The sequence below is a fragment of the Pongo pygmaeus genome, chromosome 22 (assembly GCF_028885625.2).
Source record: "Pongo pygmaeus isolate AG05252 chromosome 22, NHGRI_mPonPyg2-v2.0_pri, whole genome shotgun sequence".
Classification (NCBI taxonomy): domain Eukaryota; kingdom Metazoa; phylum Chordata; class Mammalia; order Primates; family Hominidae; genus Pongo; species Pongo pygmaeus.
In genome coordinates this window covers 43,147,796-43,167,559 of record NC_072395.2, presented here as the reverse complement: position 1 = coordinate 43,167,559, position 19,764 = coordinate 43,147,796, and the positions used below count along the sequence as shown (strand labels likewise).

Sequence of the window (19,764 nt, the reverse complement as noted above, 5' to 3'; positions counted from 1 at the left end):
TAACTGAGCTAAATTTCCAATAATTCCTTGAGTACACAGACTTTCAGCCCTTTCTGCTTTGCTTATTGTGTATAATCTTCCCAGACTTCTCCCCTCTGATATTTCTGTCTTTGCAAGTCAAAAATTTGCAGCTCCTTTAAGATATCATAGAATAAGTTTTCCCTCTACATTCCTTATCATCTTTGTGTCTCCATATTTTTACATTTAACATAACTTACATGTATAATGGATCTCTTTCTCTAACAGCTGTTGTGTAAAGGAATAATGCATGGGAATAGTTACGGAACATTGTTTGAACTCTTTTTTGCTTCTCAACTTTAGGTTCCTTATTGAAATCTATTTATCTTCACACTTACCTGTTTCTGGAACTACTTTGCCTGAGAAAACAAAGAATGCTACCACAAAAAAGAGAAATAACATTTCCCTAATTTTATGCTCAGATGTGAATTAAATTATCACTTCTGATGATATAAAAAGGTTATTATCTTCAGCTTTACTTAGTGTGAAACATGAATACAAACCAAGGTGGAATATCAATCCTCCATTCAAGTTTCATGGTATCCCTTATTACACATATGTAGATAACTGAATCATATGGAATTCTCATCAATGAGATGCAGGCATTTGATCATTATTACCAACAAAGATTGGGTGACTTCAAAAGTTACTTCAAATCACTTTTGTTTCCTTCAATTCGATTTTTCTTTTATGTATATCTATAACCATATTGTTCTAAACAGTATTTTTTTCTCTGCAGATTCCTGATATAACTATCAACTAGTTTGCTACCTTATACTTGTTGGCATACACACAAGAATCCACATTTTATAAGGGGATCAAGCTAATTCCTGATTCTGAGATTTTAATGAATCAAAGTCTGTATATTTAGTAGACTTCCACTACCTGTAGTTGGAATAATAAAAATCTCTGGGACCCCCAAAAGTTTGTGTGAATCCCAAACTTCATATGATTTTCAAACCTATTCCTATATATATACACCAATTGTTTTATAATAATCCCCTAATACATCACCACCAAAACCCTAGCAATATAAAACCACCACAAACATAGCTGAATATGAGACCAACGGATTTATTGGATTAAAATGATTTGACTTTTTATACAATTGTGGAAGAACATCGAATAATACAAATTCTACTTTTAATGGGTGCTTCAAGATTTATTTTGAGCTAGTACTCCAATTACAGTTTTTCAGATGAAGCCTGCCAGCCAGTATTTGGGGCCAAAGACAAACTGAAAACTTGATAATTAGAGAATAAAAGGCTAATTCTTTCTGTACATGATGAAGACAATAAAGGTTATGAGTAGAGGCATTGATGGCATTAGCCAACAAAATTAGCAATTTAACAAGATGATCAATAATAGAAGCCTGATCCACAAGTTGGTCTGTAGCAAGAAGACTGGCAGCTCCTAGAAGCCAAGTAGGTTGGGCGGCAGAATCCAGATCCATAGCCCAGGGAAGGGAAGCCACAGCCTCCATAACCCAGGGATCTGAAGCCACTGGACCCACAGCCCACTGAGTAGCAGCTCCTCGATCCATAACCCATGGAGCGGCAGCTGCTGGATCCAAAGCCTAGAGACCCAGAGTAAGTTGTCTGGCAGGGACTGCAGAGCAAGGAGGTTCTGCGGTGGTAGCAGGAGGTCTAGCAGGGGCTGGACTCCACATAGGATGTCTGGCAGCTGGTGGGCTCCCAGCAGGTCTCCTGACAGCCCCTATAGAGAGAGGAACCCAGCTGGCAGGTGCTGGGAGAACAGAGGTCAGTGCTGTAGACCAGATTGCTGGGGTAGGAAAAGCCACAGGAGGAGGCTGGGTGGTGCAGGTAGCCGCCACAAGAGCGGGAGGAGAAGTTTCCAGAGCAGCAGTTGTAGGACATGTTGATGGGAGATGTGAGTTCAGCTGAGTTACACTGAACATGCCACACCTGGACAGGACCACTTATATACGTTCAGCCGTGGGTGTGGCACCTTACAGGGTCATCCTTCACACATTTGAGCTCCCACATTTCATATAAGTAACTTAGTAATCTTCTTTGTCATTGCAGTTAACTAACACCCTTCATCTTATATTTATGGAAGAACTCATTTTGTTTTTACAGCTCTGCGTCAGTGAAATACATTTATGTTACAAATGCTATGACAGTATGTGATTAATCCCTACTCCATTATGTCCAAGAAAACCCCTCTTATTTTCTCTGCCCATGATTTATACATCTGCTCCTGTTTTGGCTGGGAAATTCTTTCTGTCTTGGGTGGGGAGAGCAATGTATTCATCTTTTTTTGTCAGTGGCCTAGAGGCAGAAATATTATTGTTCGCACTCTCCAAAATAGTTTGCCATCTGTTATTTACTATAATCAGCACTTGTAAGTCCAGTCTCAAGGGCCTATATAAAAGTAAGCCAAAGGAATTGAAAGATAACTAGACATAGATATCATCTTGAACAAATTTATTTTAAAAATTAGTATTTAGAAAAAAGAAATCAGAACAAAAGCAAAAAATAAATAAATACAGATACAACAATAAAGATCCATGTGAAAAAAAGTAAAGTAGAAGACACTGCTGAGATGAGGTAGGAAACAAGTCAGAGTAGTCAGAACAGCAGAAGGATGCTCAGGACTCACAGTTTGCAACCAATGATGGATACTCCATCCTAAAAGCAAATCAAAATGCTTTCAAATAAACTTATTTGATGACTTTTGTATGATGCATTCATATTTGTAAGTGTTCTGGAGCCTACTTGTCTACAACACCTCTAAACTCCCACCTCAAAATTTTGACTGCCTTCTGAGCATTTGCGGGGTAACACCAGCTTCTATGTTTTTCGCGACTCTGTCCCAGACCTCTTTAAAGAGGTGGATTTAGGTATTGTGGGTGTTGAAAAGCATAATTTGGAGATCATCATTAAAAACACAATATTATGAATACAATAATAGATATAAACATGGAAGTTAACTTAGAATAAAAACTTCCATAGTTAACAAAACCCAAGATGTCACAAAATCAAGACAATAATATACCTTTATCATCATCCTCATCTATAACCTTTTTCTACATTTTTTGGTTGCATAGTCAGTCTTTGATCATCTCTACATATGACAATGATTTTGCCAACATGATATTCTGTAGAACAAATGGAAGTAAAATTTGGTGTCTCTTTTAGAAATAGTACATCAAAAATACTTGAATTATTTTTTATGACACAGAAAAGTTTTTTTTTTAACATTGCCATTTGTTGTGAGCAACGCCACAGCTGTAACACCCTCTGTCATTTCTTTTCAGCAGTGCTTCAAGCCTGAGATTGCGCGCCTCTTGTCCAGGTGTCCCTGGTTCACCTCCCACCTGTGTCTGTTGGCAATTTGTATGAGGATTGGCTGCAAACAGCTGTGGATCCAGGGTTGTAGGGGTCTTCTAGTTTGTGGCAGAGCAGTGTCCTTGTTCCAATCCTTCTTCTTAAAAGGAAAACTATGGGCTGGGTGCCGTGGCTCAAGCCTGTAATCCCAGCACTTTGGGAGGCCGAGGAGGGCAGATCACAATGTCAGGAGATAGAGACCGTCCTGGCTAACATGGTGAAACCCAGTCTCTACTAAAAATACAAAAAATTAGCTGGGCGTGGTGGCGGGCACCTGTAGTCCCAGCTACTCGGGAGGCTGAGGCAGGAGAATGGCGTGAACCCCAGAGACGGAGCTTGCAGTGAGCCGAGATGGCGCCACTGCACTCCAGCCTGGGCGACAGAGACAGACTCTGTTTCAAAAAAAAAAAAAAAAAGGAAAACTTTTTATGGCTTATAAGGTTGACCCTGGACTAGATATATTAGAAGTAGTGCAGGCAGCTCTCCGGATACACCCACAGCCTGAGGATGCCACGAGGGACTCCTAGTCCACGGCAGCATAGCTGGAGCAGTGGGTTCCTCCCAGTCTCCTCAGGAGTGATAACAGAGCTTTGGAAAATGTCAGGCAAGAGAAGTACCCTCAAGCTTACCTTTCATTAAGTTACATCTGTCTCTGCCTCTGCCTAATATGCCCTGCCCAAGGTGTCTGAGCATGTGCTCATGACGGTCTCTCTAAGACATCAGGGACTTACATGGAGCACCAGGTCTCCCTCAGACACCTGTCAGGACAATGTGTCTCTCTGGGGCTCCAGCCTCACTTTTAGTGATTACTTTGCTGTATGTGTTGTTGGTGTTTTTGTTGTCTTTGCTGCTGTTTAATCCCAAATCAAAACAGAAAACAAAATAAGAAAATGTCTGATAGCTTTATTATGTTCTTCAGATATATGTTTTCTAACAATTCAAGACAAATTCTCTGACAGAATATACGCCAAAGTCCAAATATGTGATGTCAGGGGCTCAAGAAGTATAAAGTCATGGCTAATGTCATGGAATTGAGAATCTATTTAATAAAAAGGTAATTATAAAACAGATACTGAAAGTATCAACTTTTTCTTGATGTAAATGTATGCTTAATTTGAATTTTCTTTAGAACTCACTAGATAAAACTTGCATAAATCAAAAAAATGACAAAGAAGCTTCCCCCACATCAAACAGCTACTTTTAACAACTTTATCTTGTGATCTTCTAAATATCTAAATTTCTGTCTATAGGCTCTTGGCAGCTAGGAGAAAAGTCCTAGCCCACAAGCTGCTGTGAAGACCATTTCTTTCTCAAATCCTCATTTTCCAGGGAACTTTTTGAAGATAACCATCCTATCACAACTAAGGGTAACTTTTTGTTAACTGGAAATAGGACCAGTGTTAATCAAATTAACAAAGTCAGCAGATGTGTTTATCAGGGCTCACCCTTATGATATTTTGCAAAGCTGCCCTCCCCACTTTGCAATAGTGCCCTTCTCCTCCCCAGGCATATCCTGCCCTCCCCGCACTACTGGGGTGGTGAATGGTACCAGTTAAAATAATAGACCATAAACTCACAGGTCCTCTGTCAAATCCAGCCCACATAGGTTCGTTCATCTCACAAGCGCAGGCCCCCCTGGGCATTTTATTAAAGTATAAATTAGTTGCTAATATTCAACAATCAAAAGATTCACAAAAATTTGGATTTGTGATTTCTTTTTTAAAAATTCCGAAAGTCTGGTGATCCTGGGTTTTCTCACTCACAGTTGGCTGGAACTGAAGACAAGCTGCTCCAGGGATGTGGGACATGCTTCTTATCATCTCCACAACACCAACCACCCCTCTTGTCTCCCAGCTCTACAGCTAAATTTCAGTTGTGACTACGCATCAAGCCTGCACTATTATTTTGTTGTGTTGGTTAATGTCTCTATCATAAGTGAGAGAATGTGAGATGAATTAAGAAGCTTTGGGTTTCAAGAAAATTTCTGAAAACTATATCCTCGTGCACTTGACAAATATTCTTTCATGTTTAATAAGAAAATACACCATGTCTGTGATGATGGATTAGAATATGAAGCATCAATCATCAAACAAATCACAAATCCACTGAACCACCTCACTTATATTTATGAGCTGCCTACATCATGTAGTGGCTTGAAATGTTCTCCTCTGACTTCAAATACTTTATAAGGCAGCAGAATTTGAGTTGGTTTTTATATGCTGGGCAAATGCTTAAATCAGTGTTGTCTAACTTCTGAATATGCAAAAGAATGAACAGTGGGTCATTTTAGGACATACAAATAAACCAAAAAGTAATTAATTAATTAAATTAAAAAACAGATTATTAAATTCCTCCTAAGGCTGCCTCATTCGTGGTTCTGATGTACCACCATTTTTGGAAGTTACTCCCTTAAATTAAAAGGTTAACATCTAGCCAGGAGCCCACAGGAGATCCTCATAGCCCTGTGAAATCATACTACATGCCTGACCACCATAACCCCCTCTGGACATGGCTTGTCTGTCCAAGTTTATAAAGTACATTAAAAATAGAGGAAAGGTAATCTATTTTCTGCTTGTACTATTGTAATTTGATTGTAATGTGCAGTCTTTGATAATAATATGCTGTCTTCTCTCTTCATGCTATTTGCAAAGATGTAATAGCTATTACAAATGCTCTCATTCGAGAATGCTGAAGATGGATTTAGTGGCATTAATATCCATCCTGCAAGACGGAACATCTTAGAGTCTGAACAGAGGCCGTGTCACTACCCAGTGACACTATACAGATGGTCTCATGATGACTAGTAATGACTCCTTTCACCATAAATACCAGAGCAAATAGTGATTTTGACAGGCTGTGACAGCTGAAATTGGGAGGCAGAAGAAAAAGGGCCTTCAGTTAGAAATCAAATGAATGGCATGATGAATATGCCTGTAGCACAGAAACAGTCCCTAGCATATCGTAGGCACTCCGTAGATAGACGTTGATAGAATGAAAAGGGAAGTTAGGCATGCAGATGTCTTATACGAAATCAAGCATCTCAGAAGCCTATCTAAATGGTAACTATTTTGCCTTTGTTCATTCTTTGATCTGGCAGCTGAGTGAAAGTTGGCTATATCTATTAATAGATTTGGAAGCTTTTTCACTCAGAAATAGGAAGCCTCAACAGTGGATCAGATACAAACCATGGGTTGGCCTTTATCTAGCTGGAATCAAATCCTAGCCTAGTGGAAAAAAGCGAGATAAGGGGAAAAGAGAACATGCTAGAAGACATGTGTGTAAGCACCCTTCCTTCTCTGCCATTTTTGAAATGAGCAAAGTTCCTTTATGCCCCTCGCAGGGCATGTAATAGGGTGTGGCTTGCTTCTTCTGTGCTCCACAGCTCAAACCCCTAGTGGGGAGCATGCAGACCAGCAGGTCGTGGGGAGTGTGGGCTTGGACCCCATGGCAGCATCTAGGGTTGAGTGTTTACAGCTCCCAAAGCCCCAGTTGGCATATGTTATAGTCAACTCTTTCAGCTTAGCCGTCTGCAGCTGGCTTGTGTTAATCAGCTCAGTTAGACCCTCTGCCTTATCACAAGGACAAAAGACTTTCTGTATCTCAGGGTCCTTGCCCTAGTGTACCAGGAAAATCAGATCACATGTGGGCTTGGAGGATTAGTGCAAGGTTTTATTGAATGGTGGAAGCAGCTCTCAACAGATGGGTGGGGAGCTAGAAGGGGAATGGAGTGGGAAGGTGGTTTTGCCCTGGAGTTGGGTGGCTCAGAGGCTGGGCTCTCCTCTGACAACCCTCAGCCAAATTTCCCTTGGTGTTCCACAGTTGATGGCCTGCCAGCATCTGTCAGTGTGTTCTGCTGGTGTGTTCCACTTGACGTCCAGCTGCCTGTGTATTTGCCCACTAGGGTCTTGGGGTTTTTATAGGCAGTGGATGGGGACATTGTGAGCCAGGGTGGTCTTGGAAAATGCAACATTTGGGCATGAAAACAGGAGTGCCTGTCCTCACTTTGGTCTGCGGGCACAGGCCCTACCCAGCACTTCCCTGCCCCCCTCCCATATCACTTTGAAGAAGTCTGGCCTCAACCTGATTTTGGATGTCACCATTGTCTCCCTCCTTTCCTTCTGTTTAAAGTCTTTGCAGGATATTGAAGGAATGACAAAATAGCATACAGAAGGGAACTCCGTATTTACTCAGCATTTCTTCATCTAACCTCTGGAAGGTATCATAGGATTGGGTGAGATTTCTGTTCATGAACTCCCTTTATTCCTGAAGTGAAAACAAACAAACAGATATGGACAAGGAAGATGTGGATAGGAGAGTAGGAAAAAAGGAAGCAAAAGGGAGAGATTATTGCAAAGTGTTTCTGTGTTTTCAGAGCTCTAGAAGTAGAGGATATTTGAGGTTCCTCTGTGTCCTAGGATTGCGCACTTCTTTTTTTTTTTTTTTTTTTTTTCACTCCTGTTGCCCAGGCTGGAGTGCAATGCCGCGATCTTGGCTAACACAACCCCCGCCTCCCAGGTTCAAGTAATTCTCCTGCCTCAGCCTCCCGAGTAGCTGAGATTACAGGTGCCTGCCGCCATACCTGGCTAATTTTTGTATTTTTAGGAGAGACAGGGTTTCACCATGTTGACCAGGCTGGTCTCAAATACCTGACCTCAGATGATCCACCCACCTTGGCCTACCAAAGTGCTGGGATTACAGGCATGAGCCATTGCGCCCTGCCTGGCTTGTGCACTCTCGAAAGAAAAGAAAGCAAAATCAAGTGAAGAGTCCTAGACAGGACCCTTAGCCCTTCTCAGTTGGCTGAGCTCTGTGGTGGGTGGATGATTAGAAGCACAGACATGGTAGAGGTAAAGTATCCCAGTATCTCTTGGGAACAACTGGAGAGAGCCCCAATGTTGGAAAAACCTTTTGCTTTTCTTCCTTAGTAGTACTGTAAACTGCTTTGTTCATTTTCCATTTCAGTGCTGAAATCCTATGATGTTAAGATTTGGTTGTGGCAATATCACTGGTGCCCAGAGAGTATTCCTTTGCAATTTCTGTCCCATTCCAAGTGGATTGAGGCTTTCATGAAGTTGGTTAAAGAGCTTTAGGATGTAGTTGAGACTACTTATTCCTGGGGAAGTGTTATACACAGAGTTCCTTCTTTCTTTTTCATTATTTTCCTTGATATTAACTTTTTCACCTACCCTCATTCCAGGATTTGATTTATTTTTAAAGACTTGGGATTTAAATCAAGGGACAAATAAGGTAATCTCAGGTCATTGTGGAATGCAGTATATTTGACCACTCAGAATCTTAAACCCTGATGATTTTAAGAAATGCGTGTTCAAAATACAGATGTCAGAATCCCACCAGCCCAGAGAGTAGTTCTAGGGTGGGGGCCTGCCATTGTAATTGTGGGACAATGAAATGTAGAAGCTCAGCATGCATTTTGCTGTCAGAACATTTTGCGGGCAAACCCTGATGCTGCCCTTTTCAGCACTGCCTCGCTTTGCTCATTGTGTGATTGTGAGAATGAAATGGGATAATATAAATAGATAAATAGAGATACTGAAACATAAATAACCAAAGTACTGCCAGCTGGTTAGTATATCTCTGCTGAAATAACAAAGCAAACCCTTGCCAGGTGATGCTGAGGTATCAGATTTGAGAACCACTGCTGGAAATAGTTTTAAATACGTTTTTGTGCTTCGAGTCATTCTTTGGCATAATAGCAAAATGTTCAGGATTAAATGAGAAATTTGGAATTCCAAACACTCTACTTATTTCAAAATAAAACCATAGCACCTGCAACACAATATTGAGAGCACTATTTTAAATCTTTACGGAACCAGTCAGCTTTTCATAAATCAGTGATCAACAACCTCCTAACTTTACGATTTAGTTTCATGTCCCTATGGTGTGTTTCTTCTTCATTTACCCTTCTTCTCTAATTTGTCTTTTTTTTTATTTCCATCTTTTTTTTTGTTTTGTTTTGTTTTGTTTTTCGCTTTATCTCTGTTCCATTCTCTATGTTTTTCCTTTCTTTATGCTTATTTTAAGCACTCCTTTTCTTGGTTTGGCTTTCTTAACTGGGAATAATTTCAAACTGAGGAAGGGTTTTTTTTTGTTCCATCAATTAAATAGCATTGCTTTTCTATTTATTGGTTGAATAAAGTTGACTCTCCTGTACGTTTGTTTCCAAAAGTAGTTGAGTATTTTTATTCATTTCTCTTAAAATGTTCTAAATTTAATTCTTTTTTTTTTGGTGCTTTATTTAATTTTAGACTAGAAATCATTGAAAACTTTCCAGATTCTAATTTACATTTTAAAATCTCAGCATTATAATGCCTTTTTAATTGAATGTTCTCAAATGGCAAACAATTCCAAGATGATTTGCAACAATGGCCCTAATAACACTTTTTTATAACCATACATACTTATCTGGCCTCCAGAGCTATTAGTTTGTTGTTACCTTAGGACACCCTAGCTTTTTACGATACCCCATCTTAATTTACCAGACCGGAAGAACCTGGAAGATAGGAACAATATCTATCCCTCAATTATTGACTGGCAATGGACTTTCAGTAATGTTTATTAAAAAGATGAATACAGATATTTTTAGTATGAACTTTATTACTTTTACTTGACAACAGAAAATATATGATTATCATTTGATGAACTAAGAGATTTTGCTGCCTGATTCCTTAGAAAACAGACATAAAGGGCATGGCATCTGGTCACCGTGAGATGGCAGGAAATGGGAGGTGGCAGGGGGCCCTGCCAGGTTGCATGGTGATTTTTGGCCATGGAAATAGCCACCTGCATCCCTAAAATAAGAAAGGAATGATCTGTGTCTCTTAAGTACATGAATAAAACATATTCAGCCATGTCTTCAGAGGCAAATCAATGTTATTTTAATTAGATAACTAATTAATGAAACTGCAAAGGACTCTCTGAATACCAGGTGTTTTCTCCCTATACAAGTGGTCAAGGGTATATAAAGTTCCTTAGGAGAAAATTTGTTAGAATTCCTTATTAAATGCAAGGAAAACTGAAGTCAAGAAACAATATCTAATTGAAATTTGATAGTATGCATTTTTTTTTAACTTTTAGCAATGGCCTGAATCCTGTTATATGAGTTGAATTTTGTCCTCCCATGAGATTTGTATTTGAAAGTGCTAATCCCCTGCACCTCAGAACATAGCCTTATTTGGTGATAGAGGCTTTATAGAGACAGGCAAGTGAAAGTGGGTCCAACTCATTCATATGACTAGCGTCCACATAAAAAGGGGAAATACAGACACAGAGACAGTCACGCAAAGAGGGAAGATAACGTGAAGAGACACAGGGAGAAGACCATTCAGGACCATTTAGGGAGATGGCCATTTGGGGAGAAGTATCCAAGAAAGAGGCCTGGAACAGATGCTTTCCTCACACCCCTCAGAAGGACTCACCTGCCAATACCTTCATCTCAGCCTTCCAGCCTCCAGGACTGTAAGATAACACATTCCTACTAAGTCACTCAATTTGTGGTACTTTGTAATGGCAGCCCAAGCAGACTAATATATCCACCATCTGTCAAAGGGAATTCCTCCCATCTCAGGTATTGAGTGGCCACAGGGACCTCCTTCACCCAGTGTCTACCATGTTTCTCCTGGCCAGCAAAGAACCTACCAGCCATCCTGTGCCCTCTTATGGACACCCTTTCATCAGCATGGGGCTGTGGACTTTGAGCATGGGGCTGTGGACTCTGCAGTTTTCAGCCTCTGTGGATGTGGGACCTCCCTTGACCCAGATGATGGGCTGGCTTTCTGTCACACTCATAATTGCTCCTCCAGAAGTCAGTTCACCGTATTCCCAATCAATTTGTGGTCACAGGTCTAAAGAGCAGCATGTTGCCTTTCTAGAATCTCATAAATTTTTCCATAACTTTATTACTAAAGACTTTAGATTCTAGATTTTCTAACTCATGAATTGCCTATTCATTTCCAAAAATGGGTCTTCAAAAGCCATCTTCAAGAACTTAGCTGAAGCTTTTTAATATAGTAGTGACCTCTGCTACAGCTAGAAATCTGCAAGTTGTTACTCCTGAAATTATCTCTCTTCTCCCCCTTTCATTTTCTCCCTTCCTCTCCTCTTTCCTCTCTGTGCCTCTTCCTTTCTTAGAATACATTTTATGTTTCATATTTTCTAGATCCTCTTTTTTCCAGTGTGTCTGCCCAAAACAGAAATATTCCAACTTCTTTAAAATCATCCTCCTAAGTTAACATAGAAATCCTTTTCTTGTTTTTACTTATTTTTGTGTGTTTTGTATGCTTCTAGCAAGTTTCCTCTGGCATGAAAATACACTGGTCCTGTTGGGAAGGCCATTTAACTATAAGGTATAACACTTCTGGAGACTATTCAAGGCAAGTGCCCAGATATTGAAATCACTGCAATAGCTACATTCTTAATTAGCTCTCCTACTTAATTTATTTTCTTCTCTTGGTCTCTATCCAAACGTGGAGCCACAAAAAAGATATTTTTTAAGTCTGAATAGTGATTAGCTTTCCCCCATCCCTTGTGTGATAAATCAAAGAGTATAACTTAAGAAATGTGTTGAGAAAAGTTCTTTCTTCCATGCTAGCTGTTCCACTTGAGACCTAAGTGTTATCTCAAATAAGCAGAATCCAAATTCAACCTAAAGTTAGAATACAGTTCTTGCCATCTTAAAATATATTTCAGGCTCCTAAAAGAGTCAGAATTTAGGATAATTTGAGAGAGGATTTTATATTAATAACTCAGACTGCAGTGAACTCATAAACTTCATTTTTTCCTTTATTTATGCATTTATATATCAACTCACCTGATCAAAATGAATAATGCCTATTCTGTTTAAAAATCTCATACTTAGAAGAGTAAATGAAATAAATAGAATAAGTGAATGAATGAAATGAATGAAATTTGCAGTAAGACAAACCTAAACTTGAGCATAATTCTATCATTTATGAGAGGTGACCTTATGTTAAGTTACTAAGATTTGTTGGTCTCTGTTTCAACATCTAGAAAATGTGAATGGTAATAACACATATTTCTTTGGAGAATTAAATGAGGCTACATATGTACAATTCCTGCTAGGGCCTTTGGACACATGTTGGTTCTGTTACTTTCCAACGCTTCTATCTAGCTGCCACATTGCTCTATATCCCTTTGTTTTTATCTCTCTGTATCCAGGAAGCTTTCTTGGACTAAAATTCCTCAACTTCTTCGTGTCATGTCTGTGATTTCTCCTCTATGAGCTTACTTTTTGATTTTTCATAGTCCTGGTCTTGTCTTTTTAGAGTTTTTATGCTCATGTCCACCTTCCTATGGCATCCAAACTAGAAATTAACATGAAATAATATGAAGGGTCAACTTTCAGAAATGTGTGATGAAATTGACAAATATATTTGAACCAATGGGATTTGTTAGAGAAAAGTTAGAAAAAGCTTCATGGAGGAAGCATGTTTTGAGGTGGATTTTCAAGTTCAGCTCTTTGGAGTTCAGTTGAATTGAGATACTAAAAGGTTAAGATATCAGGGTGAAAGTGTTTTTGTTATTTCCTTAAGGGGACATAGAATATTTTTTGTATCCTTGGAGTCTAGGGTGGTGGCATAAAGCTGTAGTAGATCTCAGGTATTGGGTAAATCATGCCTAGATATCAATATAATTAAAATTTATTTTTACCATAATTGAAAACTGGAGCCAAAACAAATCTTAAATATGATTTAATCCCTAAATATTTTAGTATTTCCCACTTTGCTCATCTAATATTTCTTTATTCTTTACCCTGCTGCCTTCAATCCTTTATTCTCCATCCACCCAACCATCATCTCCCATCTTTTGTGTTACTGAGGCAGTACATGCAAAGGTTAAGAGTAGAGACTCAAGTAAAACTATGACACTACATCATTTCTGCTATTGTAGCTCATCTGTAAGAAGGATATACAAATTATTACAGATTTACTATGAGTTAAATACTATAACTTATGTGCCATGAATAATGCTTAGCACAATGCCTGGCTAAATGCTTTAAATGCACATAAAATGTTTTTAAATGTTATCTACTATTATTTTTTATAATTGAGATTCCTCATTATGTTCCTAAATTAAGCATTAGACCCTCTAATCCATTTTATATGATTTTTTTTTAAAAAAGAACTAGGAATGCTTTTAGGTATGTTTCTAGCTCCAAAGAACTCTCTAGAGTTTCACACCACTAGAATGAGTTAATTTTTGTTAGTTCAGTGACATCATAGTCAAGATATTAATGTTCACGAGTGCAGTGAATTAAATTCATATACTATAGCACCATTCACAAAAGCTTTAAGTGAACAAATACATCTTAACATATATGGTTTTCTATAACATGAATTATAGTCACATGTTTCAAAGTAAAGTGTTCTCAAAACTATTATAGTAAATATATCAAAATTATAGAAAATCAATTTGCACTTTTTGGTAAATGAATTTAGACAGAGCCTCACCAGTATGATGAGGTATAGAGTATTTCATAGACTTAGCTTACATTCAATAGCACTGTTTTGTATATATTTTCTAATATTTTTTCTAATCCATATAAATAAGACTAATGTCTTTCTCAGATGGTGTTCTACCTTTTCAAAGACCTGAATTAAGAGTTTCTTATTTTTGTCCCTTTTTAGTGCTGCCGATATATTAAAGCTTGTGATTTTAAGTATAGCTTAATCTTGGATGAATGATATTAAAATATCTACAAGTTCTATATTATTAACATTATTGAAACAAATGAAGACATGATAAATCAGTAAAAAGAGTAAATACTAGAATGACAAATAATTATCTTTCTGATGAAATAACTGCTCGCTAATACTTTAATGCCTGATTTGATGACACTGATGAAAGCCTTAATGAATAACTACTCACAATAGTTACCTTTAGTGTGTCAGCTTGGCAAGGCTATGGTACCCAGTAGTTTGTCAAACATCAGTGTAGATGTTGTTGTGAAGGTATTTTTTACATATGACTAACATTTAAAACAGTAAACTTTGAGGAAAGCAGATAGCCCTTCATAAATAATAGGGGTATACCTCCTCATATTTGTTGAAGGCCCTAAGAATAAAGACTGAGGTTTCCTGAGGAAGAAGGGATTCTCAAGACTGTAACATAGAAACTGCCTGAGTTTCCCGCTTACAGCACTGTGAATTCAGACTCAAGAATGCATCATCAACTCTTACTAACTCTTACCTGAATTTCCAGCCTGCTGGCCTAATTTGCAGATTTTAGGATTGTCAGCCCCTACAGTTGCATGAACAAATTTCTTAAAATAAATTTCTCTCTTTCTTCATACACAAACACACATATTACACACACACACTCGCACACACACCCTATTTGTTCTGTTTCTTTGGAGGACCCTGACTAAAACTCTCTTCAATAAATTGCTGACTTTTTCATTATTAACTATCAATTTCTGTCTAACCAATTGATCATGTGCTTCTTGAATCTCACTGCAACTTTACAGTGTAGGACAAACGAGCAAAAAACAAAACCAAACAACAATGTAGTCATATGGAAACTCATTGTGGAAACTGAATTATAAGAACTTGATTTTCACCTTCAAGTCACAGAATTCTGCAATTGTTAGGACCTACAGCAGCCATCCAGTCCTGCCTCTGGCATATGTAAGAGCTAAAATAACTTGCTGTCATTCAGTGTTGTTTCTATTCTAATACATGAAAACTCATCTCTATTAATGTAAGAGATCAAATATTATAATCAGTGGTTTCTCACACTATTTACTTGGTAGGTTTAGTAACACCTAATTCTTATGTCTTATGTTAAATATGTCTGTGCTTTGCTCAGTTCCCAATGAGACTCTGTTTCTGTTATGCTATAGTGCTGAATTAGAATGAACACACAAGCAAAAAGCAAGGAACACGGAAGTTCACTCTGTTACTGACTCCCTCTCTAGCCCTATAAATTTTTCTTTTTTGCTAGGTTACGTGCATCTTTGACAATTTTCAAGAAGGAGATTTGAATACTAAGTCTTGAAAACAAAAGAGAAATTGAATATTTCCCAATCTTCTTAGAAGAATCTGTAGTGTTTATAAACTGAAAAGCAAACTGACAAAGATTGAGGATGTCTACTAGCTTGCATCAGTTAAGTGGTCCATCTAGCACTCAGGTGACAAACTTCACAAGTGCAAGTAGAAAAACATGTCACCACGTTCTGTCACCTCAGTAACACACTGCCAAGCAAGACACTGAGATCAAGTCAGGTAGGGAAGTGGTCGTGCATGTCCACGCAAAATGATGAAGAGAAGAGAACTAGGGCATCTGTTCAAATGGAGCATGTATTACAATTGGAGGCTGTGAAGAGTCATGTTATTCAAAAGATGTTTGGTTTCTTTAACACATTTTTAATAAAGATACATGATAATATTTTATTCACATGAACTGTACAAAAGGACAAGTATAGTGCTGTGGCAGAAATTATTAACATAGAAACAAAACAAAATAGGGTGAAATAATAAATATGACATTGTTGCTTTCATCTCTTCTTGGTTCAGTTTATGTCCAAGACAATATAAATGAACTTGCCTTACTTTCTGGCCAGGATGCCCCTAGCAATGGCTTATGTTATTCCTAAGGTTGAAAGACAGGTTGTCATTATTTCTGATATGTCTATAGATCAAGCAGATTGATATAACCACTGTTGCTGGACCCTGAGATCACTTACAGCAATACCACAAATTAAATGAAAAAATGTCTTAACAGGCACAAACTAACAGAGCTCACTCAAAAATACCTAGACAGCATGACTAGCCCTGGATCTATGAAACAAATTAAATGAAGAGTAAAAAAATTCTAACAATGAAAATTCCAAGATAAGATGGTGTATTAGACTGTTTTCATGCTTCTGATAATGACATACCCAAGACTAGGTAATTTATAAAGAGAAAGAGGTTTAATGGACTCACAGTTCCAAGTGGCTGGGAGGTCCTCACAATTACGGTGGAAGGTGAAAGGCATGTTTTACGTGGAGGCAGGCAAGAGAGAATGAGAGACAATAAAAAGGAAAACCACTTATAAAACCGTCAGATCTCCTGACACTTACTCACTACTATGAGAACAGTATGGGGGAAACCACCCCCATGATTCAATTATCTCTCACTGGGTCCCTTTCACAATATGTAGGAATTATGGGAGCTACAATTCCAGATGATATTTTGGTGAAAACACAGCCAAACTGTATTATTTCACCCCTGGCCCCTCCGAAATCTCATGTCCTCACATTTCAAAACAAATCATGCCTTCCCAACTGTTCCCCAAAGTCTTAACTCATTTCAACATTAACTCAAAAGTCCGCAGTCCAAAGTCTCATCTGAGACAATGCAAGTCCCTTATGCCTATGAGCCTGTAAAATCAAAAGCAAGTTAGTTACTTCCTAGATACAATGGGGGTACAAACATTGAGTAAATACAACTTTTCCAAACGGGAGAAATTGTCCAAAACAAAGAAGCTATAGGCCCTATGCAAGTCTGAAATCCAGTGGGGCAGTCAAATCTTAAAGCTCCAAAATGATCTCCTTTGATTCCATGTCTCACATCCAGGTCACCGATGTGATGCACGATATACCAAGAGATTTTTAGCTAAATTAGTCTTCATCAAACTAGAAACATCTGTTTTCAAAGACTTTAATAAGAAAATGAAATTAAAAGTCACAGACTGGAAGAAAATATTGGAAAAACATATACTTTGATGAGGATTTGAATCTTAGTCTTCTGTATAAAAAAACAGTAAGAATGTAATTATAATGAGATAACACACATAGAAAATGGTCAAAAGATTTGAACAGACACCTCTAAAGGAGAAGTATGGGAGGCAAAAAGCACATGAGGTAATGTTCAATATTATTATTCATTAGAGAAATGCAAATTGAAACTACAATGGGACACCATTACATGCCAACTAGAATAGAAAAAATAATAATGATAATATACACAGTGTGGTTGAGACTGCGAAACAAGTGAGATTTTCATACATTGCTATTGGAATGCAAAATGGTATAGCCACTGTGGAATATAGTTTGTCAGTTTTTTATAATGTTAAACATGCAGTTACCATATAATCCAGTAATCCCATGCATAGATATTTACCTAAGAAAATTGAAAACATATTGTATTAGTCTGTTTTCACACTGCCTTAAAGATACTACCTGAGATTGGGTAATTTATAAAGAAAAAAGATTTAATTGACTCATAGTTCTGCATGGCTGAAGAGGTCTCAGGAAACTTACAATCAAGCAGAAGGTAAAAGGGAAGCAAGGCACATCTTACATGGCGGCAAGAGAAAGAGAGCACACAGGGGAACCTACCACTTGTAAAACCATCAGATCTCATGAGAAGTTTCTCACTATCACAAGATCAGCATGGTAGAAACCACCCCCATGATCCAATCACCTCCCACCAGGTCCCTTCCTCAACATGTGGGGATTACAATTCAAGATGAGATTTGGGTGGGGCCACAGGGCCAAACCATATCTTTCTGCCCTTGGCACCTCCCAAATCTCATGTCCTTTTCACATTTCAAAACCAATCATGCCTTCCTAACAGTCCCACAAAGTCTTAACTTATTCCAGAATTAACCCCAAAGTCCAAGTCCAAAGTCTCATCTGAGACAAGGCAAGTCCTTTCTGCCTATGAGCCTGTAAACCAAAAACAAGTTAGTTACTTCCAAGATACAATGGGGGTACAGGCATTGGGTAAATGTTCACATTCCAAGAGGGAGAAATTGGCCAGAACAAAAAGGTTACAGGCCCCATGTAGTGCAGTCATTAAATATTAAAGCTCCAAAATAATCTCCTTTGAATTCATGTCCCACAAGGGGTGGGCTCCTAATGCCTTGGGCAGCTTCGCTCCTGGGGCTCTGCATGGTATAGTCCTCATGGCTGCTTTCACAGGCTGGCATTGAGTGTCTGTGGCTTTTCCACACGCCCAGTGCAAGCTGGTGGTGGATCTGCATTTCTGGGGTCTGGAGGACGGTGGCCCTCTTCTCATAGCTCCACCAGACAGTGACCCAGTGGGAACTCTGTGTGGGGGTTCACACCCCGCAGTTCCCTTCTGCACTGCCCTAGCAGAGGTTCTCCATGAGGGCTCTGCCCCTGCAGCAGACTACTGCCTGGACTTCCAGGCATTTACATATATCCTCTGAAATTTAGACGGAGGTTCCCAAACCTCAACTCTTGTTTTCTACACATCTGTAGGCCCAATACCACTTGCAAGCCACCAATGCTTGGGACTTGCACCCTCTGAAGCAACAGCTGGAGCTATACCCAGGCCCCTATTAGCCATGGCTGGAGCTGGAGCTTCTGGGACACAAGGCATCAAGTCCTGAAGCTGCACAGAGCAGCCAAGCCCTGATCCTAATGTATGAAGCCATTTTTCCCTCCTAGGCCTCCAGGCTGGTGATGAGAGTGGCTCCTGTAAATGTCTCTGACATGCTCCTGAGACAATTTCCCCATTGTCTTGGCTATTGACATTCAGCTCCTCATTACTTATGCAAATTTCTGCAGCCAGCTTGAATTCCTCCGCAGAAAATGGGTATTCCTTTTCTATCACATGGTCAGGGTGCAAATTTTCCAAACTTTTATGCTCTGCTTCCTTTTTAAAATAAGTTCCAATTTCAAACCATCTCTTTGTGAACACACATAACTGAATGCTTTCAGAATAAGCCAGGTCACATGTTGAATGCTCTGCTGCTTAGCAATTTCTTCCACCAGATACCTTAAATCATCTCTCTCAAGTTCAAAGTTCCACAGATCTCTAGAGCAGGGGAAAAATGACACTAGCTTCTTTGCTACTGCATAGCAAGAGTGACTTTTTTTCCAGTTCCCAATAAGTTCCTCATCTCCATCTGAGACCACCTCAGCATGGACTTCATCGTTCATATCATTAACAGCATTTTGGTCAAAACCATTCAACAAGTCTCTAGGAAGTTCCAAACTTTCCCACATCTTCCTGTCTTCTTCTAAGCCCTCCAAACTGTTCCAACATCTGCCTGTTGCCCAGTTCCAATGTCGCTTCCACATTTTCAGTTTATCTTTATAGCAGTACCCAACTCTGCTGGTACCAATTCTCTGTATTAGTCTGTTTTCACACTGCTATGAAGATACTACCTAAGACTGGGTAATTTATAAAGAAAAACTGTTTAATTGACTCACAGACTCAAGGTTGGAGAGGCATCAGGAAACTTACATCATGGTGGGAGGTAAAGTGGAAGCAAGGCACATGTTACATGGTGGCAGGAGAGAAAGAGAGTACACACAGGCGGAAACTGGGACTTTAAAAACCATCAGAACTCATGAGAAATCCCTCAGTATCATGAGAACAGCATGGCAGAAACCATCCTCATG

At 38.9% G+C, this 19,764-nt stretch overlaps 1 protein-coding gene across 1 annotated transcript; it reads right to left on the bottom strand.

Annotated features, from left to right (window-relative positions):
• Nucleotides 1-1,110: 1,110 nt before the first annotated feature.
• LOC129022512 (keratin-associated protein 13-1) lies at nucleotides 1,111-1,926 on the bottom strand. Its single transcript, XM_054468715.2, is given in 1 exon segment — nucleotides 1,111-1,926. A coding segment is annotated over 1 exon segment (519 nt). The 5' UTR covers nucleotides 1,896-1,926; the 3' UTR covers nucleotides 1,111-1,376.
• Between the last annotated feature and the right edge of the window lie 17,838 nt (nucleotides 1,927-19,764).